Raw genomic sequence first — 24,527 nt, 5'->3', positions numbered from 1 at the left:
ATGTGCCCAATGGATCTGTTTGAAAGGACCAATGTGAATGGATCCATTAGATCCCTTTGCATCAATTTGCTTCCAATAAGGTCTGCTAAACCTTCCATTTTTTAGGCTGGTGTGAACCAGGCCTACAGCTGGGTTCTCACTGTACCAGATGAAAAACCTCATCCTGTAAATATTGTTCCGTTTATAAATTGTTAGTTTTTGTGGAGTTGGTAGTCCTCCTTATCTACTGAGTGGTGAGGAGGTACCCATGCAAGAAGCCAATAATGTAATTTTTAAATACTGGAATTGGACTTGAGCTTTAGATACACACTGCAGTTCAGGTGTGTCCACATGCACAATTATCGTCGTCTGCAGGGATTGGGAACCAGGTATAGTTGCCCCTAGTATAGGTTATCCAGGTATAGGTGCCTCCAGTATAGGTAGCCAGGTATAGGTGCCCCCAGTATAGGTAGCCAGGTGTAGTTGTCCCCAGTATAGGTAGCCAAGCATAGTTGCCCCCAATAAAGGTAGCCAGGTATAGTTGCCCCTAGTATAGGTTTGCAAGGTAATTTCACCCAGTATACGTAGCAAGCTTGTCCCTCCCCCCCTTACCTGGCCACTGCTCGACTACATTCTTGAATCAACAGCCCCCTCCTCCACCACAGTCCCTGGTCCCCCTCACTACACCTCCTATCAGCAGTGACCCAGGCGCAATCAGTGAAGAAACACGAGAGGGTTCCCCTGGTAATGGCATATATACAAGTAAGTAATTCCTGTATATGCGCTGCTACAAGAGCCGCCCTCATGTCTCTTCACTGCCTTTTGTCTCAGGTTTACTTTAAACTCATGAATCCTCTTTGGCTGGATCTACCTGTCCCCAGGGGTGTGTGACCCATGACGCATAGTGAGGCAGCTTCCTCAGGCAGCATGGGCCCTGAAGAGGCATATTGTCTCCCCCCCCCCTTTCCCACGCTCCCCGCGGCCGCCCGCTCTTCTCTCCGAGCTGGCTGCCACTTCCTTTAGGAGTGTTCACGGCCCCCTCACCTCCGTCCCTGGTAGACTTTCATTCAGCGGCTGCTGATGATGCAACTATAACACAGGACAGCGGCTCCCTGTAGCAGCGAAACAAGAAGTACTTACCTGGCTAACCTATATACTGGGGGCAACTATACTACCTATTCTGGGGCAACTATACTACTTATACTGAGGTAACTATACTACCTATACTGGGGCAGATATACTACCTATTCTGGGGCAAGTATACTACCTATACTGAGGCAACTATACTACCTATACTGGGGCAACTATACTACCTATTCTGGGGCAACTATACTACCTATACTGGGGCAACTATACTTCTTATACCAGGGCAACTATACTATACTGGGGCAACTATATTACCTATTCTGGGGCAATTATACTACCTATACTGGGGGCAACTATACTACCTATACTGGGGCAACTATACTACTTATACTGAAGCAACTATACTACCTATACTGGGGGCAACTATACTACCTATTCTGGGGCAACTATACTACCTATACTGGGGGCAACTATACTACTTATAGTAGGGCAACTATACTACCTATTCTTGGGCAACTATACTACTTATACTGGGGCAACTATATTACCTAATCTGGGGCAACTATACTACCTATACTGGGGCAACTATACTACTTATACCGGGGCAACTATACTATACTGGGGCAACTATACTACCTAAACTTGGGGCAACTATACTGCCTATATTGGGTGCACCTTTACTAGCTACCTATACTTAGGAAACTATACTACCTTTACTGGGGCAACTATACTAGCTACCTATACTGGGGCAACTATACTGGCTACCTATACTGGGAGTAAATATACCTGCCTACCCTATACAAGGGGAACTTATACCTGGCTACACTCCTACCTATACTGTGTTAGGCAGCAAAAATTCACAATCTGGCCCAGCTTGTCCCTTTTTCTTTCTTCAATTGTTATAAGCTGCTTCTGAAAAAAATGAAGTCTGTTATACTATGAACTTCACATAAGATTGATTCAGTTTACATATTTGTCCAGTGAAAGTAATAAGAGCCCTTAGGTACAGTGTGTGAACTTTAGATTATAATTACAGAAGCATGCTGCCCATCTAAGCATCCTGTAAGAATTTCCAGCTCTGTCCCCATATTAAGAACACTTTGCTCTCCAAATCCCTCTCCATTCTTCATTGCTGATGTCACAGCCTCAGACATGAATGGAATTCCAGACTTCACTATTCTGTGAGTCTGAAAAATATTTAACAATCCGAATGCAAGCGGGACAATTGTGGCTCCCAGCCAAGGGAGAAATTCAGCTTCCGTGGCTTGGTTAAAGGTGGGCATTTATTAACCAGAAGCAATTAGCTTCATGTAATCTACTACTTTCTCCCAGAACTATTATTTTTCCTCAAGGAACTCAGCAGTAGTTTATTAAAGTATACACATGCCCCCTAGTGGTACTTTGCTGAAATATCTCACAAATTAAGAAAGACGTAATCTTTAGCAGAACAGAAGTAGCTATTTATTTTATTCCTTTGATAGGTGAACGTGTATTTGTGTATGTGTTCCTTATTGAATTCACATTTCTCCTTAAGTTTCTAGGAGATCATTTTTCATTTTCTGTTTTAAAATAACATTTTCAAGACTCTGCAACTGAAAAAGCATCAAAAAGTAGGTGAAAAAGTACTGTCAAAATATTCAGAGTATTTTCTTGCCTGCCTGTGGCTTGAAAGGCATTTTCTTGATAAGGTGTGAAAATATCACTTAGAAGAAAACTTAGGAGAAAAGGTGAATTAAATAAGGACCCTTCTACGCCCTAAAGTGACCCAGAGACGACAGCTTTTAAAGATTTTTACTTACCCAGGGGTTTCTCCAGCCCCATAAGTATGGATGTGTCCCTCGCCATCCTCCCACAGTCTTCCGTTAAGCCGCGATCAGCTCCCGGTATTCAGCTCAGTCGGGTCCAGTCTGACTCATTGACGTCAGCCGGGGGTCTTCTGGGCTTGTGCAGAATGTCCGCGCATGCACAGATGGCCCCCTGCTGACATCACTGAGCCGAATACCGGAGCTGATCGCGGCTTAACGGAAGCACTCAGGAGGACGGCAAGGGACTTATCAGTGTTTATGGGGCTGGAGGAAGCCCAGGGTAAGTAAAAAATCTTTAAAATCTGTTGTCTCTGGTACGCTTTAAGCTGGGCACATGTTCGTTTTATCACATTAAATAATTGTTTGTGACTGATCTGAGTGAAGATCTACTGTGTGTACACCTGTCACCAAATATTGTTAGCCTCCTCTTGTGCGATTGTGCACCCCCAAATATTCAACTTACGTTTTAAATTACTAAACATCTTAAAGGACACCTGAAGTGAAAGGAATATAGAGGCTGCCATTTGTAATTCCTTTTAAACAATGCACATTACCTGGCTTTCCTACTGATCATCTGCCACTAATACTTTTAGCCATGGAACCTGGGCAGGCATGTAGATCAGATGTTTCTGACTGAAGTCTGACTGGATCAGCCACAGGCTTGTTTCAGGTGTGTGATTCAGACACTTCTGCAGTCAGGGAGACTTGCATGACTGCCAGGCAACTGGTATTGTTTAAAAAATGTCAGCGCCCATAAACCTTTCACTTCAGCTGTACCTTAAAGGACTCCATGGGATTACAGAAGAATCTTGCTGTAGTAAACTCTGGCTATAGTAAACCCAGCATCCAGGTCCTGGCCATGCACCTGTATGAATATACAAAGTATGATCAATCCTTATATAGTAAACTGCTGACATAGGGGACTACTTGAGCAGTTTAGTATAAAGGGATTCTTCTGTATATGACAAAATTAAGGGTAATTGTCATCCAGCGTACACTACAATCAATACATTATTTACAATGGATTCTATTTAATTAAAGTGTGGCTGTATACTGGAAGCAGAAGGGGCTAAAAATAAATATTATTTTTTTTTTACAAGAGATAGAATTATCTGATAAACTGTTGAATTAAATTACTTTGCTTCGATGCCCAGCATTAGTACATATGGATATAGGCAGCGCTTTCCTTCCAATCCTTTGTTGGCTTCCCCCGTATAATAAAAAATGCAGCTGTGTCATTTAGAAATTCCTTAGCATGCGTCAGAGGGTAATATCCAGTTTGAATGTGTGATAGTTGTGTCTCTCCCTCATGTTGTGAGGTAATAGAATAAACAGGAGCTCGTTTCCTGTCTCTTGGGCTCTGATTGGCTGGGGTCCTCTCCAGGAATGTCTGGGCTGCTTTATATGGAGTGCATAGCCCAGCACTGAGTTCAGAATTGCATGCCTAGTGCACACACAAGGGGGTAGAGAGCTCTGCTGCTTCATACTCATTCACCAACTACAAGAAACCAGAGGACAGCTTTTCCAAGAAGGAAACAGACACTGAAGAATGTAAGGGACTTGCCTATCTCACAGCCTGGCTTCTTTCAGCTTCTCATTGTCTTGCTCAAGGCATCAGTATTTGCAGCACTGGGGAAACTGAAATAGAGCTATGTGCTAGGTCTTGTCAGGAGAAGTATTCATAAGGCTGCTCCAGGTTGCTTATTTTATTTCAGCAAGTTTGTCAGTTTTTGTTCTTTCCACTTATAACTGTAATCATTGTATGAGATCTGCAGTATGTGCTGGATTTGCTTTTGAGGTATTGTTGTTGTTTTGTTTTTACCTTTTGTGTGTGCGTTTTTGAGGAGCAATTTTTTATTATTATATATTACCAAGTCTAGGCTTGTTTGAGTTATTTTTAAGTTTGCATTGTGATTGGTGTAGACAGTATGTTGTTTCAGAAAGGCAAGGTGTGTGTAAACGTTTCAGAGATGGCATATTGTTCTTGCAAAGTAGGTTGTGCTATGAACTGCTTGTTAAAATGAGTTATGAGACATGGCTAGAAATTATCCATTTAATTAGTGAATTTGTGCCCAGTTTGTATGCCCTTGTCTGGTACAAAGCACACTGCTCACAGCTTGAATTCTTGTTCTTTATTCTCTCTCTCATTCTCTCCCTCTCTTTCATTGAATTAAATCTCTCTCTCATCAAATCAAAAATAGCTTTATTGGCATGAGGAAGATACATACAGGCATTGGCAAAGCTCTCCTCTCTTTCTCTCTCTCACTCTCTTTCTCTCTCCTTCTCTGCCTCTCTCTCTCCCTCTCTATTTCCCCCTCTCTCTGTCTCTCTCTTTCTGCTTCTCTCTCTCTCTCTCTCTCTCTCTGCTTCTCTCTCCCTCTCTCTCTCCCTCTCTCTCTCCTTCTCTCTCTCTCTTTCTCTGCCTCTCTCCCTCTCTCTATATATCCCCCCTCTCTCTGTCTCTCTCTTTCTGCCACTCTCTCTCTCTCTCTGCTTCTCTCTCTCTCTCTCTCTGCTTCTCTGCCTCTCTCTCTCCCTCTCTATTTCCTCCTCTCTCTGTCTCTCTCTTTCTGCTTCTTTCTCTCTCTCTCTGCTTCTCTCTCTCTCTATCTATCTATCTCGTTCCTTCTCTCTCTTTCTCTGCCTCGCTCCCTCTCTCTCTATCCCCCCCCCTCTCTCTGTCTCTCTCTTTCTGCCGCTCTCTCTCTCTCTCTCTCTCCTTCTCTCTCTCTTTCTCTCTCTTTTCTCCCCATTCATTGTTATTATCATTCTTTATAAGCCCCAGTAAGAGATGGGTATTAGTTGGTCAATGGGATGCCAATTATTAAGTTGACCAAGTGCAGAGGAGTTTCTTGCCAAAAGCGCTTACAGTGATAGCTAAAATATTTACCTTGTTGCTTTTGATTATGTGATTTTTAGTAAACTGGTCTAAAGCCTTTCCTTGTTCCCCCCCTTCCCTGCAGACTGTGTGTGTGCTGTGTCAGCTGCTCTCTTTGTACGTTAGTTTGAAGGTCGCGTAAACTATAGTTCACTGTGAAAGATGTTTTTTCACTCTTGCATGCACAATGGGCTACTGCAGGACTTCCAGAATAGCTCAGGAATGACAGCTGTAAAGAATCGTAGCTTGTTAAAGTTTCACAGAACCTGTATAAACAATGTTTTTTTCTCTCTCTCTCTCTCTCTCTTCTTTCTTTTTAGATATAACCAGTCATTTGGAAAATGGGGATAACATGGGGTATTTTCCTATTATTAATGCTGACGGTTCCCCATACGAAGCAAGCTTCAGGTAAGAAATAGTGAACATCTCAGGAAAAATGTACCAGCTTCAGCTACAACGTGGCCAGATCAATTAGTTTAAATGCCAAAATTTGACACCCTGTCTTAGGTATGACTTGCCCAAGGAAAGCATCTTATTGAATGTGTATGGTGTTTTTCTCAAGTATAGCTGCAAACTTACAACTGTTTTCCAGTATCTACCACAGAATTACATGTTTATTGAGTCTAGCAAATGTTGGAAATGAATCTAGTGGTGATTTAATTAGTGTTCTAAAGAGCAGCCTGTCTTTATTGTGGCTTGCTTTGGTACGTGGTAGCTTAAAATTCCTGAAGAAGGTTTAAATAGCTTTCCAGGTCTAGGTATAGAGCAGGTCACATTATATAAGCTGGATTGACATGCTAGCTTCCATGTTGTATAGTCTTTGATAATTTACTCCTTTATAAATGTTTCAACAACCTTCCCTTTCAACTGCTACAGAGAATGAAGCAGATGACAACAGCGTCTTTGATCTGTTTGAACTAAGTGGATTCAACCGAAAGTTGGGGATTCGAAGACCTCCAGGCACCACTGCAGTAAAAGGTCCTGATCCATCAAGCCCAGCTTTCAGAATAGACAATGCCAATCTTATACCACCAATACCAGAGGAAGCATTTCAAGACCTGCTAGATGCTGTTCGTGTGGAACGGGGATTTATCTTATTGGCTACCTTGCGTCAAGTAAAGAAGACTAGAGGAGCACTGCTGTCTATTGAAAGGAAAGATGGTACAGGACATATCTTCAGCCTCACATCCAATGGTGAAGCAGGAACGCTAGACTTGAGTATCGGCATAGAAGACAAGCAGCAGGTTGTGTCTTTTGAAGAAGCCAGACTTGCCACTGGACACTGGAAGAACATTACCCTATTCATTCAGGAAGATCGAGCTCAACTTTATGCAGGATGTGACAAGATGGAAAATGCTGAACTTGATGTACCCATCCATCACATTCTCAATGGAGACTTGGCAAGCATTGCTCAACTGAGAGTTGCAAAAGGAGGAGTCAAAGACAATTTCCAGGTAAGTGAAGCCAGAAACTCCAGGATCTCTTAAGGAATGTGAATTGACCAACAACTTGTACATATTTTTTTTTACACTTTTATCCGTAAACTGTAGGATTGCTTAAGTTTCGTAAAGTTGAATGTCTATAAAAAGTATAACACTATTTAGAGCATCTTGCAGACACTCCTTGTACCCAATGTCACTTGTAAACTAAAATATGATTTTGTTTTCCCAGGGTGCTCTGCAGAACCTTCGCTTTGTGTTTGGAACCAGCATGGATACGATTCTCAGAAACAAAGGGTGCTCTAGCTGTAAGTATCGATAATATACAAAGATGGAAGATAAAAATCCTTTAAACTATGTTATATTGGTCATTTGGGACTATTTGAGTCAGTCCAGTTTAGGGCTCTTTCGTGAGAAATCTGAGTTATGTACAGTTTATTATGTTCAATCAGTAGTATTAGTGGAGTATTGTACCATGTTAGCCATCAGTAAAAGAAAGAAGTTTGGAATCAATGTATCATCCTGATTCAAAACTTCTTTCTTTTACGGTATGTTCAACTATTAACAGTCTGATTTTTAAGGCTGTGTGGCCAAAATGTATCATCCTGATTCAAAGTTTCTTTATTTTATGATCAACCATTACCAGTCTGATTTTTATGGTCATGTGACCAAAGCAGCTTGGCCAGATTGTTTACTTGCTTTTGCTGTTCTACCCAGAAGATGAACATATAGTTATTTGAAACATACCATAAAGTTTAAACTTTAGTGTTATTGCCACCTTTACACTTTAGTATACACATTTTAGTATTGTGTTCAAATGTAGCACTAGCCAGTGTAAAATAGTATGCCAATTTTGATGACCAATAAGCTATAGAGCAGCTAGACATCTGCCCCAGATATTAAACCTGTTTCTGTTCTCCCTCCTCCAGCAAACTATTATTTAGAAAACTCTGTGAATGACTCTCGCCCAGCCATCCGCACCAATTACATTGGTCACAAGACAAAGGATAGCAATGGCGTATGTGGACTTTCCTGTGATGAACTAAACAATATGTTTTTGGAGATGAAGGGGCTTAAGGCAGTAATCTCAACTCTACAGCAAAAGATTCAAAAAGTGGTAAGTACAATTTAGAGAATTTTCCCATAACACTAAATGTTCAAAAACAAACAAAAAACATTTAAGATTATACATTATGTGCATTTTCTCTTTCTCAATAGACTGAGGAAAACATGGTTATTTCCGAGGAAGTGAAAGTGAGACCACGTGGCGTGTGCATGCATAATGGAGTGAAATATAACAATTTGGATGAGTGGACCATTGACAGTTGCACCGAATGCACTTGTCAGGTAAGCCATTCTTCTGTAAAACTGATCCTACTGGCATTCACTTTGTGATTAGCAAGGTTATGTAATTGTCTGAGTAGCAGTCACCCATCAGCTGAGCTTCCACGGTAAGGAATAGGCCTTCTTCTGAGTCCTTTTTACCATTCCATTCTCTTAACTTGTTGGCCTTCTTTATGAACTGAAAGCTGAAACAACCTTAGTAACTGGAAAAAAGGTACTTTTTATGAAAAGCATTTTGAGGAAGTGAAAAACCTTGACTAGGATAAAGTTGCTGAAGACAGTTACATAATAAACAACTTGGTAAAATTCTTCCTTCATGCTAGTTCTGGTACAGGGTGCTCCTGTTTCTCACATGATAAGTTACCAGCCATTTTGTTAGAAATATACAAGCTGACTAAAATGAGTTGCTCTACAGTGATTCACTGAGGTTTGGAAGTAAGAGATTCACTGAGTTTTTATACTCTGCAGAGAGTCATTGAAGTATGGTACTCTACAGAGAGATCTGACCTGTCAGTTGGACCTGCGTTAGCAGGACATTACAAGGCTTCTCCGTACAGTCTGATCTGTCAAACACAGCTGAGTTAGGAACTTTCCAGAGATTAACTGAGATTTGGTAGTCTACAGATGTCCACTGAATCTTGGTATAAAGCACTGCGTAATAGTTTGGTGCTATATAAATCCAATTAATAATAATAATAACATAGATTCACTGAATCGTAGTACTCTACGGAGATTCACTGAGATTTGGTACTCTAGAGATGTCCATTGAGTCTTGGTACTGAACATAGATTCATTGAGTCTTAGTATTTTACAGACATTTGCTGAAATTTGGTATACTACAGAGATTCACTGAGAATTGGTACACGATATAATTTCACTGAGTGTTGGTAATCTACAAAAGATTCACTGAAATTTGGTACGCAACATAGTTTCACTGAGTTTTGGTACTCTACAAAGATACACTGAGATTTCATGCACTACAGATATTCAATGAGTTTTGGTACTCTGCAGAGAGCCTGTAGGATTTGGTAGTCGATAAATAGGCAGAAATGTTGTTGTTTTTTTCATCTTTCTCCAAAGAACCATATATGTTTGGTACTTTTAAAGAAAAAGAAGGTAGTTTGAGCTGGACACATTTCACCACTATTACATGGGACTTCTCTGGTTTAATAATGTTGAAACACCTTCAACAACAAAAAATGGTGTCCAGATGAATCTGGCTCATTTGGCTTTGAATATGCCATAACCTTGATAAACGAGAACATTCACAGACGTGATTAGCTAATAATTAAAATTCTCTCTTTTTTTCAGAATTCAGCAACTATATGCCGTAAGGTTTCTTGCCCACTAATGCCCTGCGCCAATGCTACCATCCCAGATGGTGAATGCTGCCCCAGATGTTGGCGTAAGTATCTACATATTTTTGTTGATTAAAAAAAAAGGTGTCAGTGTACAATATCATTCAAACAACTTGTAAGTTGTCGCATTTACAACACTATCAACTAATGATTTAATGCTGACATAATGTTTTCACTAAAATGAAAATGGATTTTTGGTGTTTTAGAAAGACAAACATTTTAACTATTTAAGGCAGCAAAAAGTAAAGTCTTTGATCCCCAAGCTCTTCTAATGTTCTAAAAATTGATAGCTCATACTTTTAACATTCTCCTTAAATATTTTTGTGAGTTAGAGAGGTGGATCTGTAGCCTCGGGCTCAACATCTAATTTTCAAAAGGCATAATGACAAATATGTAGATATTAATCTTGTAAATGCTGAACAAGTTGATTCAGGATAGAGATTAAAAAGCTCTTATGAAAGCAGGACAGCTGGGAGTGCTGAACTGAGAGTGAAGACGAGCTCAGTCCTGTGTGTTTCATATTTCCATTCCCTTGGCATGCATGGAACTCTTAGCCAGCAGATCTTTTGCTTGTAGAGATTCGGTTCTTCATATACATCCTCCAAATGTTTTTAGTTATGATAACTTTGATTATTCCTCTCTGTACCCTTTTTAGGTTAACTGATCTGTTTTTAATAAAACACAGAGCTTTTAGCGTGCCATATGTTGCTATATCATATAGTTAAAACACATTTGTGACTATATTACTTTAGAAGAACATAAAATATTTGTATTACTATTTTTAATAATATATTCATGATTGGCATACAACAGTACAATAAAATTGGCGTAGTGGATAGCACTCTCGCCTTGCAGCGCTTAGTCCCCAGTTTGAAAACCAGCACTATCTGCACAGAGTTTGTATGTTCTCCCTGTGTCTGTGTGGGTTTCCTCCTGGTTTCCTTCCACACACCAAAAACATACAGATACTGTAAGTTAATTTGCTTCCAGTTAAATTGACCTTAGAAAACAATGGACATTTGACCATGGTAGGGACAAAAGACTACGACTATGGTAGGACAGTTAGTAACAAGACTATATATTAGGTACAGTGTTGCATAAGATGGTGGCGCTATATAAATACTAAATGTAAATTAAATTTATATCAAGGTTATAATCATCATTTTATTTTTATGTTTTCAGCAAGTGACTCTCCTGATGATGGCTGGTCACCATGGTCTGACTGGACTCCTTGTTCTGTGACATGTGGCCATGGTATACAGCAGAGAGGCAGATCTTGTGACAGCCTTAATAACCGATGTGAAGGCTCCTCTGTCCAGACCAGATCTTGCCATATCCAAGAATGTGACAAGCGATGTAAGTAAAAAGGACTTGTTATACCTCCGGGGATTTACATTTTTGGATTGATGCATAGGCTAGAGCATACGAGGGTACTCACTTCTTAACGACCTGAACTCCAGTTATAACAATGTCCCTTAGTATGGTTTACAGTACAGCATCAACAAATAACACAAGTGTGTGATCCTCCACTACACGTAGAAGGTCTTATTTTGTTATTGTGTGCCTCTGATGAGACTGCTTCTTAAAATGTACCCAAACATGCAAATCTGTTTTTATTTTTTAATAGAAGTTCAAAGAGCTATGTTAAGCTTCTTAGATCCTTTGAAGTTCACTAATCCTAATGGTATCTTGGAAAGCTTTAGCATTTGGGGGTTACAACATCGCTAATTCAGTTATGCAGCTTAAACGTTCCTTTTTTGTTTTGTTTTGCAGTCAAACAAGATGGCGGATGGAGTCACTGGTCTCCTTGGTCTTCATGTTCTGTCACTTGTGGGAGTGGAATGATCACTAGGATCCGCCTTTGTAATTCCCCTGTCCCACAGCTGAACGGCAAGCAATGTGAGGGTGAAGGAAGAGAGAACAAGCCATGCCAGAAGGACCCTTGTCCAAGTGAGTGTCATTCTTCATTTTCCGATTGCTTAAGCTTTCTCTCTGGTCTTTATTATGTGATTGCGTGACTCAAGAATTATTCAGAGAACATTCAAGGAGAACAAAGAATTAAATTATGGAAAGCTTATAGTATGAGGAATACAAAGTCCTGCTAAAGGTCACAATAAGCAGAAAGTCATTGCTGTGATAAAGGTCTCTTTGTTTCAGGCATGAATAGTATATGTCACGTCAATAAGATGTTGCGGTTTTTTTATATAGAAACTGCTTATGTAACTAATGTTATTCCTTTCTTTTCCTTTTTCTCTCCAGTTAATGGTGAGTGGGGACCATGGTCACTTTGGGACACATGTAGTGTGACTTGTGGAGGTGGTGTTCAGAAACGCCAGCGTCTTTGTAACAACCCTAAGCCTCAGTATGGTGGTAAAGACTGCATTGGAGACAACGCAGAGAGCCAACTCTGTAATAAGCAGGACTGCCCTATTGGTAAGTATTTATAACGCACTAAACACATGTATTTTTTTGTATTGGTCATTATTGCAGGGGCTGATTAGTTTTACGTTTACCTGCATTTCAGATGGCTGCCTTTCAAATCCTTGTTTTGCTGGAGTAAAATGCAGCAGTTTTGATGATGGTTCTTGGCAGTGTGGCTCTTGCCCTGCAGGGTACAAAGGAAATGGCATTGAATGTACTGATGTTGATGAGGTGAGTTACAAAGGTTTAGCAAGCACTTTATAAACCCCTTTAGTAAATACATGGATGTGGTACACTAAGCCAAGCATACATGATAAGAATACAACATTTAATTGCTTCATTACTTTTCCTTCTAGTGCAAAGAGGTGCCTGATGCCTGCTTTAGTGTTAATGGGGTGCATAGGTGTGAGAATACAGAGCCTGGATATAACTGCCTCCCTTGTCCTCCCCGTTACACCGGTTCTCAACCGTTTGGCAAAAACATTGAGGATGCAAAAGCAAACAAACAGGTAAGTTGTATGTCTGTCAACGCAGTGATTCTTGTACAAAATAAGTAGATGTTCATTTTATCATAAATGTTCAATTTCCTTGAGGGCACATTCACATAGGTCGTGAACCCAGCTTCACATCCAGCGTTGTCAGTGTTTATCCATTAGCTGATAGGCCCCCTGGTGAAGAGGAGGGTGGTGATGGGGATGCGGAGGCATCAAAGGATGTGCTATCGGGACAATAGGGTGGTGCAGCGCATTACAGAGGGAATGGCAACTAAAGCTTGCCTGCTGTTCAGGGGAGGGTCCACAGATGTCAGGTGGTACAAGATTGCCAGTCAACTACAGCAATGGGAATTCACACATTTGCCTCAATTTACTCTTTTTTTTTAATGGGTGATTGGACGGCACACAGTTAGGACTCCTTTTACCCATCACGTGAAGGAGGCCTTGGATTGTAAACTTTTCTCAACCAGCTTATCCCACATGTTATTCAATTTACTGCTTACCCGTTAAAGTGGATTTTTGCTTATTCTTAATTCTCCTATTCGAATAGACCTGCACACCCAGAAATCCTTGTCTTGATGGAACACACAACTGTAACAGGAACGCAAAATGTATCTACCTTGGTCTTTACGCTGAACCCATGTTCCGCTGTGAATGCAAACCAGGTTACGCTGGAAATGGCATCATCTGTGGAGAAGACACAGACTTGGACGGATGGCCCAACGAGAACCTCACATGCGTTGCCAATGCTACTTATCACTGTAAAAAGGTATGTTGATTTAGACTTGGTACACATGGTGATAAACAGTTACTGTGTGGAGTATACCAAAAGTGAGTCAGTGTGTTTGGAGGCTAAAACTTCTGATTTGTCTTTTCTAGGATAACTGCCCTAACCTCCCTAATTCCGGCCAAGAAGACTATGATAAAGACGGAATCGGTGATGCCTGTGATAGTGATGATGATAATGATGGGATCCCAGATGACAGGGTAAGAAAACAAAGAGCGTATTCATTTTCCAAGACAGCTAGTATTGGATGTCTTTGCATCTTAGTGAGTTAAGCAGAACAGCAGGAAAGTAAACACAGCTTTTATTTTCAAGCAGAAAATATCATAAGGTTGTGAAATTTGCCTAGTAAATTGTGAAATCTTTTGGCGGAGTTGATCCTTTAGAGTGTTTTGCTAAGTTGGGACTTTGAAAGTGAAATTGACCCCATGCTTCCTGCAGACAGCAGGATAATAAAGCTTGCAACAAGCAGATGTTACCTTCCACAAATGCCATGCGAAGATTCTGACATTTACGTGACACTTTTCAGCAATACCTACTAAACTGCGGAGGTCTTACTAAAAATATCACATTTGTTAAACACGAAAACTTAAAGGTGTTTGGTAATAAAAACACATGTAGATTAAACAAGGAAAAGAGAAATAACTGGGTCAGCTGAAAGAAATTGATATAGGAAGACTTGGTGTCTACATTTTATATATCTGTAGTTACACAGTTAATTTGGTTTAAAAAAGATATCTGTCCATCAAATTCAACCAGGAAAAAAAAAATAATTCATAACAAAAAAAAACCTGCTCATATCCCAGTGTATCTAGGGGAAATTGAAAACCTTACAAGTTTTGGGCCCATAAGCCTTAAAAGGTAAAAATTCCTTCCCTACTCCAGATGGCAGTCAGATAAATCCCTAGATCAACTCTCATGGGAATTACCTAACAAAGCCGTGGATGTCCTTATATATGGCTGACACATTCTCTTTAGCACGTTACAAACTATGAAGGACAATTCATGTCACTAATTATCTCTAAAAAGGGCTGATAGTTTTCTCTTGGGTATATGGGAGGACATTCAAGTGCATAGAGGAAACCCACCCAATCACTGGGAGAACATACAAACTCCATGCAGATAGTGTACTGTCTGGGTTTCAGACCTGGGACACTAGTGCTGCAAGGCATGAGTGCCAGTCACTTACCCAATTGGTCAACTTTATCATCTAAGTCTTTATGTGGATGCATTAGTACTATAAAACAGCTTTGGATCCAATAGCAACATCTCATCCCATGTAGGTTATAGATGCACATCGCAAATACATCTAGCACCTTTGGGCTACACACAGAACCTTTATGTTAACCCTTAGACTGTTGCCGATTAGACATTTCAGCATTTTCACTGCGTATGCTGCAGACGTCGAGAAGAGTATCGTCGGAAGTAGTTTTGATGAAGATATGCCTTTAGACATCCGTGACAAATGGAGGCAAGCTTGTTAATGCTTAAAGACCAGTATTCCAAAATACCTGGCACAGGCACGTAGCTTATTTATAAAATAAGTGGCAGTCTAAGGGTTAAAGATTTAGAAAGGCACTTATCTCAAGTACTTCTACTAATTCAAAGTGAGAGCAGGGAACTGAAGTTATTGAAAGCTATTCTAGGCTTCCTTTCAGAATGCACTGGAGAGATCAAGTCTGCCAAATTTAATCATATTGTAATCATTGATGATAAGGTAGTCCCCAATACTAGAAAGAGAGATTTCTGCCCATCTGCTTAGACTGTTGTACCACTGCCATGGAAGTTAAGATGATTAAATCATGTTTATTTTACAGGACAACTGTATTTTTGTATACAACCCTGCCCAATATGACTATGACCGTGATGATGTGGGTGATCGTTGTGACAACTGCCCGTACAACAACAATCCGGACCAAGTTGATACAGATGGGAATGGCGAAGGCGATGCCTGCTCTGTGGATATTGATGGAGATGGTTAGTATTCTTCTATTACTGGTACTTAACACATCTCTGCATTCCTCATTTTAGCTCTTTCATATGAATCCAAGGAAAATGTCTCTTGCCAATCTACATTGAAAACTTTATAAACAACTGCTGTCTGGGATCTGATAGGGGAGACATTATCACTACATGTTCATTGTGATTATGGTCCCCAAGACAGAAATTGAAGGAAATTATTTTCAATAAGGACCAAGACAGAAATAAAAATCTAATAGTGGCTTCAACCCTTCAGCTGTTGTTTCACTTTAACACATTGCCAACTTGCCAAGATGAAAATACATTTTTCTGACAGATGCATAGATGTACATACCGTATATCTGAGACTGACTGCACACGTGTCATGCTCCACTCCAAGAAACCCATCAGCGATGCCCTAACATGGGTCAATCTGCCCTACAAAAAAAAGTAAAAGAGATGTTAATGGGTTGCTTGGAGAGTGATAGACAATACTTTATTTCCTCAATTCATATATGAGGATTGTTTAGTTGTTGTTTGTGTAGATGTTCTGATTTTAATAGGTATATTTATGTCATATTTTTACAGGTATCCTCAATGCAGCAGACAACTGTGCCTATGTATATAATGTAGACCAGAGGGACACAGATAAAGATGGCATTGGAGACCAATGTGATAACTGTCCTTTGGAGAACAATCCAGATCAGGTAAGGACTTTTTCTTCTTTAAAACGGAATATAACCCTGCATTTCAACTTTGCTCTAAAACATTATTTACAGTATATTATATGCAACCAGCATTTTTTTTTTTACTAGACCAGCATTGGAAGGGTTACACAGTGCTTTAACCTCCCCGGCGTTCTATTGAGATCGCCAGGGAGGCTGCGGGAGGGTTTTTTTTTTTTATAAAAAAAAATCTATTTCATGCAGCCAACTGAAAGTTGGCTGCATGAAAGCCCACTAGAGGGCGCTCCGGAGGCGTTCTTCCGATCGCCTCCGGCAAGCATAAGTAACAAGGAAGGCTGCAATGAGCAGCCTTCCTTGTTTGGCTTTCCTCGTCACCATGGCGACGAGCGGAGTGACGTCATGGACGTCAGCCGACGTCCTGACGTCAGCCGCCTCCGATCCAGCCCTTAGCGCTGGCCGGAACTGATTGGTCCGGCTGCGCAGGGCTCGGGCGGCTCGGGGGACCCTCTTTCGCCGCTGCTTGCGGCGGATCGCCGCAGAGCGGCGGCGATCAGGCAGCACACGCGGCTGGCAAAGTGCCGGCTGCGTGTGCTGCTTTTTATTTGAGGAAATTCGGCCCAGCAGGGCCTGAGCGGCAGCCTCCGGCGGTGATGGACGAGCTGAGCTCGTCCATACCGCTCAGGAGGTTAAAGTTCCTGGAGATTTCTGCAGACGCATCCAAAGCTGACATAGATACATTTTGTTTACATAAATGTATCTAAGTGTTGAATGTGACTCATCTCTCTGACTGAGAAGGAGTTGGAGGACAGCCAAAGAGTGTGTAACATTTCTCAATAGATACATATAACTAAATAGAATGTAACAATCTGAACTTCTGCATATATCTCCACGGAACTTTAAACCTCTGTTTAACCCTTCCAATGCTGGTCTAGTAGAAAAAAAATGCTTTTTGCATATAATATGCTGTAAATAATGTTTTAGAGCAAAGTTGAAATGCAGGGTTATATTCCGCTTTAAGCCTTGCATTACCTCTTGTTGTAACAGACATTGGGACCTGATCCTATTTACCTTTTCTCCCAAGTTTAATCCTACTTGATATTTTTACATCTTATCAATAAAAAAGCCTTTTAAGTCATCAGCAAGTATAAAAATACTCAGAACCATTTTGACAGTACTTTTTCGCCTACTTTTTGGTACTTTTTCTATTGCAGAGTGCAAAGGTTATGTTAAACAAAAGATGAAGAATTATCTCCTAGGAGAAAACTTAGGAGAAAAAAACGAATTGGATCGGACCCTTGAGCCCTCATTCAATTCACTTGTTCTCCTACATTTTCTCCTGTGTGATATTTTATCACCTTATCTATAAAAAGCCTTTGAAGCCACCAGTGAGCAAAAAATGCTCAGAATAAATCTGACACTGCTTATTCACCTACTTTTTTGGGACTTTTTCAATTTCAGAGTGCTGAAAAGTTATTTTAAACAGATGATGATAAATTATCTCCTAGGAAAAAACTTAGAGGAAAAAGTGAGTTGAATAAGGGCCTTGGGCTCATATGCAATTAACTTTTGCTCCTGACTTATCTCCTAGGTGATAATTTTCATATTATCTATGAAATAAATTTTAAGCATTTTTAATAGAAAAAGTATGTAAAAGTTGGTGAAAATGTCTTATTTTGAGTATTGTCTTGCTTGCTGTTGGTTTAAAGGGCATTTTTATAATAAGGTGTGAAAATATCTCCTAGGGGGAAAAGTGAATTGCATATGGGTGTGTTGTAAAAGAAAGAATCACTTTGTTTGTTTTTAGTTTACATATTTAGTCAGGATAAGAAAATATATATTTTTTATGAACCTGATTTGAGATGAAAAAGAAAATGCAAAATAGGACTCATTGTTGGAAAAGGGTTTACAGTAAGATGTCCATATTGTTCATTATAGTTACTAAGACTTCAGCTACAATTTTTACAATGAAGTAGAGAAAACAGTTCACATTCAATGTCTTTATGCATGATAGTCTTTATTTCCTGCACTGCTACTGAAAATGAATTATAGTTTGCATGAAAGTTTCAGTTCCAATACAAGCGCCTTTGTGACGTATTACTAGTTGGGACATTAGTGATACATCTGGCTAAATTGTGCACTTCTGAGTTAATCTGAGGAAGATGTCAGAAGAACCCCTTGTTCCAATGCGTCAGTCTAATAGCTGACCTTAGACATTGCTAGTTTAGCTCTCCAATCTGTGCCACTCTGCACGTCATGGATTAGTTACTTTGGTAAAACCCTTCCTCTTTAATCTTACAATAAAGGAAGCTCAGTTGGATTTAAAGCTGAACACGTGTATAAATTCCATCGCCTTATAAAGTTAGGAGTTTTCTTGTTTCAGTAGATGATTTCCCACAATCGGAGAAACTCATAATCTCTGAAGGATCATTGTTGTAAGTTCGTCAGCGCATTTGTAATTCTCCTCGAGACCCAGCGGATTTCACCTACTAATACACTATTTGGCTGTTTACCATTTTACACTCTTACCGAGAGTTTACCCGCCAGAAAAACGCATCAAGAGTTTTGTTGATGCAATTTCACTTTCAATCACTTAAAGCCTAAAAAGCCTTAGTAGACAAATATACAGTACTTCAACACCTAAACACAGTTTATTTATACACATGTCTATGATTATATGCTGTTGTCTGAACAGATGTTTGCGGGAACATGCAGAATTCATTTGGTTTCATGTCACTACACACATCAAGCAGTTGGTTAATGTGGTCTTTTTTTGATTCTCTTTCAGATCGACTCTGACTCAGATCTTATTGGAGACAAATGTGATAGCAATGAAGACATAGATGAGGATGGCCATCAGAATAATCTGGACAACTGTCCTTATATCCCTAATGCCAACCAAGCTGATCATGATAAGGATGGCAAGGGTGATGCTTGTGACCACGATGATGACAATGATGGCATTCCAGATGAAAAGGACAACTGCCGACTTGTGCCTAATCCTGATCAAGTTGATAGCAATGGTAAGTGAGATGTAGCTGAGCCAACACTTTTGTTGATTTTCAGAATAACAATCTAAATATTACATAAAGCTTTGTCGCTTGAGACATTCTGCTCCATGTTCAACAATAATTACACATGATAAAAAAGGTAAATGAGACTCAATGTGGACATTGTATATTTTGTAGGTGATGGACGTGGTGATGCCTGCCAGTATGACTTTGATAATGACAACATTCCAGACTCTGAAGATGTTTGCCCAGAGAACTATGCCATAAGCACAACCGACTTCCGTAAATTCCAGATGGTACCTCTTGATCCAAAAGGAACATCACAGATCGATCCAAACTGGGTCGTCAGACATCAGGGAAAAGAGTTGGTACAGACTGTTAACTGTGATCCTGGCATTGCTGTTGGTAAGCATTTAAATACACTAAAGCAGTAAGTAAGTTTAGCAAGGCAATTTTGGAAAAGAAACTAAACAACTGTTTTGTTTTCTTTTAAGGATTCGATGAGTTTAGTGCAGTTGACTTCAGTGGCACATTCTTCATCAACACTGAGAGAGATGATGACTATGCAGGCTTTGTGTTTGGCTACCAGTCAAGTAGTAGATTCTATGTGGTTATGTGGAAGCAAATCACCCAGACCTACTGGGACACAACACCGACTAAAGCTCAGGGATATTCTGGTCTCTCCATTAAAGTTGTGAACTCCACATCTGGTCCAGGAGAACACTTGCGTAATGCTCTGTGGCACACTGGCAACACACCAGGACAGGTGAGTGGCTCTCCAAGTCTGTCACCAGACACAACTAGTTGTATGAAGTAGCACTGCAAAAGGCAGAACTCAGATGTATTGATAGAATCAACTACTGGAGTACCTTTTTCTAAACAGAGGTGTCCGCTATGTTTTTATCTTAGGTTCGCACTCTGTGGCATGACCCTCGTCATACAGGATGGAAAGACTTCACAGCTTACAGATGGCATCTAATCCACAGACCAAAGACTGGATTCATTCGGTAAGTTGCAAACAGCTGTCTTGCCTTCCTCATGATTTATTTTGATTTCATTAAAAATGAATGCCTTGTTTACTCAGAAATAGCTAAACTCTTGGTGATCATTAGATTCAACTCTGTATTTTTCTTTCAGTGTTGTAATGTATGAAGGGAAGAAAATCATGGCTGACTCAGGACCAATCTATGATAAGACATATGCTGGAGGACGATTAGGCCTGTTTGTGTTCTCGCAAGAGATGGTGTTCTTTTCAGATCTCAAATATGAGTGCAGAGGTAAGTAACACACAGTATTACATGTTCAAAAGCACAACTTTAGCCAAAACGTAGTCTAGCTGTGTATGGAATGAGGAAATGCAAGAATCATGCAGAGTTGTTACCGATGTTTTTGTTCCCTGAAGCAGATATTTACTTTCACTTCCTGTGTTGCAGTAGTGATTTTATGGACAAAAAGACTAGGGAAAGAGTCCAACAAAAAAATAAGACAACATTAATAACATGAAAGAGTTTCTATCTATTACAGAATAAATGTCCCATTTAGACTCACCATTTCTTTCAAGTACAACATGATGTAGTTATCCAGTTCCTGTGTATAAAACCTGCCTGATGGAGCAGGGATGTATCCCACAAATTGTGTTAAATGTTCCAGCATGTCCTACCAACCAGATGTACTACTAGTCTTAGCATATCATGCCAACCACAAATACTATAAGAAGTCCATATTGTCCCTCTAGTCACATTTTCTACAAGTCTCCATATGTGCTCCAGACACATGACATACAAAATTCACCATATTGCTCCAGCAACATGTACTGTACATGGTACAAGAGTTATGTGTTATAATAAGTTACCAGTACTGTAAGTCTCTGGTTTTATTTCAGCCTGCATATAAAAAGTTATTGTTTTAGTAATTGGCAAGGATTGGAGAGTTTGTCTTGTAGTTTATTATCCCTCGTTTCATGTGGTGTCACCAGAACAGGAAATGAGGTGCAATCTCCAGAAGTTTGTGTCTAATTATACAGCTCCCATCATCTGTTGTGGTGTCTTAAAGAGAACCCAAGGTGTGTTTAAAGAATGTTATCTGCATACAGAGGCTGGATCTGCCTATACAGCCCAGGCTCTGTTGCTATCCCAAACCCCCCTAAGGTCCCCCTGCACTCTGCAATCCCTCATAAATGACAGCCATGCTGTGAGGCTGTGTTTACATCTGTAGTGTCAGTCTCAGCTGCTCCCCCGCCTCCTGCATAGCTCCGGTCCCTGCCCCCGTCCCTTCCCTCCAATCAGCAGGAAGGGAATGGATGCAGACGGGGACTGGAGTTCTGCAGGAGGCGGGGAGAGCAGCAGACTGACACTATAGAGATAAACACAGCCAGCTCTGACAAGCTGTTTGTCAGCAGCGTGGCTGTGATTTATGAGGGATTGCAGAGTGCAGGGGGACCTTAGGGGGGTTTGGGATAGCAACAGAGGCTGGGCTGTATAGGCAGATCCAGCCTCTGTATGCAGATAATATTCTTCAAACCTGTGTGCTCCATAGGACCAAAATGCAGATGCTTACCTCCATAGAGGGAAGCTTCTGGATCCTCCAGAGGCTTCTCACATTCTTCTCTTGATTACCGATCCAGTGCTGAGACCCTTAGAAGTTCACAGCTACAGTCCAGTATGAAAGCAGGTTCAGAATGGCTCATGTCTGTGTACTAATAGGAGACATTTCTCAGGCTTGGCCGGAAAAAGCTGAGCCTATTCGGCTCCATGCTATTGCACTGGCATGAGCCACCTGTGTCTGCACAATGCGCCCAAGTTCAATTGACAAGCCCTTGTCAACAGGCTTCAGGGGGGGTCCCAGTGCTGAAATGGGGAGGGGGACAGGGGAAGCCAGAGGCTTCCCTCTACTTATGTAAGTACCGATTTGGTACACTTTCTTTTACTACAGGTACACTTTAAGGTCAAGAAATCATGATATATAACACCAGTGGTAAGCTAACAGACATTAAAACACGACTAATGTCCTAAAACTTCTCCTATATACCCAAAAGAAAAAAGTTGAAGTCTACTTCAAGTTAATTGATTGTGGTTACAGCCACAGACAGTGTTGAAGTTACTTAGTTCATACACAGTGAAAGTAAAGTGTACAGTACACAGCAAAGGAAAACAGTATAGGATTAGATGCCAAAGGTATAATAAAGTGAAGCAAAGATTTTATTTCAGTTGTGATCCAATTTTATCTAATTTGCTTGAGGCCCTCTTTACACCTGATGCGATGCAACTCAACGCCATGCATTAAGTGTAATTAGGGCCTTGTTGTTTTTTCTTATCCCACATTACTGAAAATTTGAACAAAACACTATAAGAATCTAACAATAACTTTTTATATTTTTTTTTTAGATCCATAAATCCTCGTCTTATGCATTCAGTGAATGTTAAGGAAACCTCATAGCACCTTCAAAAATGTCAAATTTGTACCATCTCTCAGACGCTTTCCATTTTTACTTTCTTCTATTTTCCTGTTGGAGCAAAAAAGAAATACACTCCAAGGTACCACAACTAAGGAAGGGACCTTAACTTAAGGAGATTATTGACTCATGGTGAAATCTTTAAGTTGATTGCCATTTTTGGAAGGCACGGCTGTACCGTCATACAGAGACATTTACCAACAAGTGCCTTGTTGAAGATAAACGAGTAGATGGTTCTGCCCTTTTCAGAGATACAGGACAAAGCTTTGGAACTTGGTTACTTATTGAGAACTGAAAAAAAAACAAAGAAACTGTTGCAATTAGTGCACACCTTGTGTTTTACTGGAATGGCTGCTTCATTGCAAAAAAAAAAAAAGGAGAGATGCAATAATTTTAAGAAAAAAAGCCAATCTTTCTGATGTTTGAAATGGAGCCAACGGTATTTGAATATGTGTTCTACAGATGTAGATATGACTGCCTTAGAACTGAAGTGTGTGTGCATGTGTGTATGTATGTATGTCAGGAGTCATGTATTGGAGTTATGCACTTCTTCCAACTTGTTACAAAAAAATGCATTCGCTCAACCGTATTAAGCCTATTGGTTGGTGCACAAAATAAGAATTTGTGGGACATATATAGTGTTTTACATTGCAGGGATGTTATAAAAGGCACAGAAAGAAATAGGACAGCTTAGAAAGAACTAAAAAAAACTATACTGGGGAGAACTAAAAAGGAAAAAAAAATAACTTTCTGTTTTTACCGGAGAATGACAGACATGGGTAAATTGGACTAGGCTGTCTGGTTAGAGTTAATTGAATTTGCAGGCAATTACAGTTCAGGCTGCACGTTTGAAGCATACTTTCTTCAGGCAAGACTGCATAGCATGCTGATCTTGCGAAAGAACCAGAGGGAGAGCAAGGCAAGAGGGGTGGAGAGTTGAGGTACAGCACAGTCTCTGTGCTAAATGTAAACCATATGTCTCCATGCAGCTATATAACATCCTAATTACACTGTGGCAGGTAGACAGTCGTTCTCCGCATAAGTACAAAATAATTAAGAGAAAATGAGCAGACGTAAAACTTCAAGTACAAATATTACCTCATAGTGTGACTGAGAAAGAGAAAATGTATTTGATACAAGAGAGAAATAAAAAGATCGGAGAGATATATAACATATACAATCTACTGTAGAGTTAATCAGTTCTGTATATATTTACAATGAATGTGTATCCCCAGGAAAGTATTTTAAACATGCTTTTTTTATTTTTTATTTTTTTTTAATAAAGAGTATTGTGATATTTTTTCTATATTTTAGTAAAAAAAATTGTGCTTTTTGTGTAAATGATTTTACTTGTGTGCTGATTAGTGTTATGGGTATTTTGTAGATATGCTATTTAAGTAATTTATCAGGAAAGGCTTCCTGTAGTGTCTTTGCTCCTGTTTGTATAAACTGTTTTTGCACTTGAAAAGAGCTTTGCAATATCTGTTCCATTTTTTTTATTTTATTTTTTTTTTGTTATTTGTAATATCAGTGTATGCTTTTTTGTGTTATTGACAGAGAAGACTATGCCTTTTGTATACATTTTTAAATGTTAACTTGTTTTTGTAAATTGTACAGAAAATGTTGTCATACATAAAATAAACTCTAAAATATATTTTACCTTTGAACTTTTTTTTATATAATTTATATCTTTATAATTTATATATGTACAGTTGTTTTGCAGACATCATATTGCAATGCAGATCTGTAAGCTTGTAACTAGTGAATATTTTTTGCTTTTTAAGTTTTAGAGAAATGGAATATATTTCAGTAAGGAGTAGTTTCTAATATTTCTA

At 39.8% G+C, this 24,527-nt stretch overlaps 1 protein-coding gene across 1 annotated transcript; it reads left to right on the top strand.

The window, feature by feature from the left end:
- Positions 1–4,288: 4,288 nt before the first annotated feature.
- THBS1 (thrombospondin 1) lies at positions 4,289–24,301 on the top strand. The gene is made up of 22 exons (XM_068253327.1): positions 4,289–4,421; positions 6,069–6,156; positions 6,625–7,202; positions 7,420–7,495; positions 8,117–8,304; positions 8,406–8,534; positions 9,843–9,936; positions 11,072–11,245; positions 11,663–11,839; positions 12,149–12,322; positions 12,414–12,541; positions 12,667–12,819; positions 13,355–13,573; positions 13,684–13,791; positions 15,406–15,565; positions 16,136–16,254; positions 19,019–19,253; positions 19,419–19,646; positions 19,736–20,007; positions 20,151–20,248; positions 20,379–20,518; positions 22,625–24,301. The coding sequence occupies exons 2-22, from the start codon at positions 6,090–6,092 to the stop codon at positions 22,630–22,632; spliced, it is 3,525 nt and encodes a 1,174-aa protein (XP_068109428.1). The 5' UTR covers positions 4,289–4,421; positions 6,069–6,089; the 3' UTR covers positions 22,633–24,301.
- The last annotated feature ends 226 nt before the right edge of the window (positions 24,302–24,527 follow it).

The sequence above is a fragment of the Hyperolius riggenbachi genome, chromosome 9 (assembly GCF_040937935.1).
Source record: "Hyperolius riggenbachi isolate aHypRig1 chromosome 9, aHypRig1.pri, whole genome shotgun sequence".
Taxonomy (NCBI): domain Eukaryota; kingdom Metazoa; phylum Chordata; class Amphibia; order Anura; family Hyperoliidae; genus Hyperolius; species Hyperolius riggenbachi.
Note: the sequence above shows the minus strand (reverse complement) of the source record. Positions and strands in the feature narration are given on the sequence as shown.

Bases quoted from the DNA above. Each gene is read 5' to 3' on its own strand.
- THBS1 (XM_068253327.1), top strand. From the start codon at position 6,090: ATGGGGATAACATGGGGTATTTTCCTATTATTAATGCTGACGGTTCCC. The intron at 9,937-11,071 runs GTAAGTATCTAC...TTATGTTTTCAG, and splicing joins ATGCTGCCCCAGATGTTGGC to CAAGTGACTCTCCTGATGAT. The intron at 20,249-20,378 runs GTAAGTTGCAAA...TTTTTCTTTCAG, and splicing joins CCAAAGACTGGATTCATTCG to TGTTGTAATGTATGAAGGGA.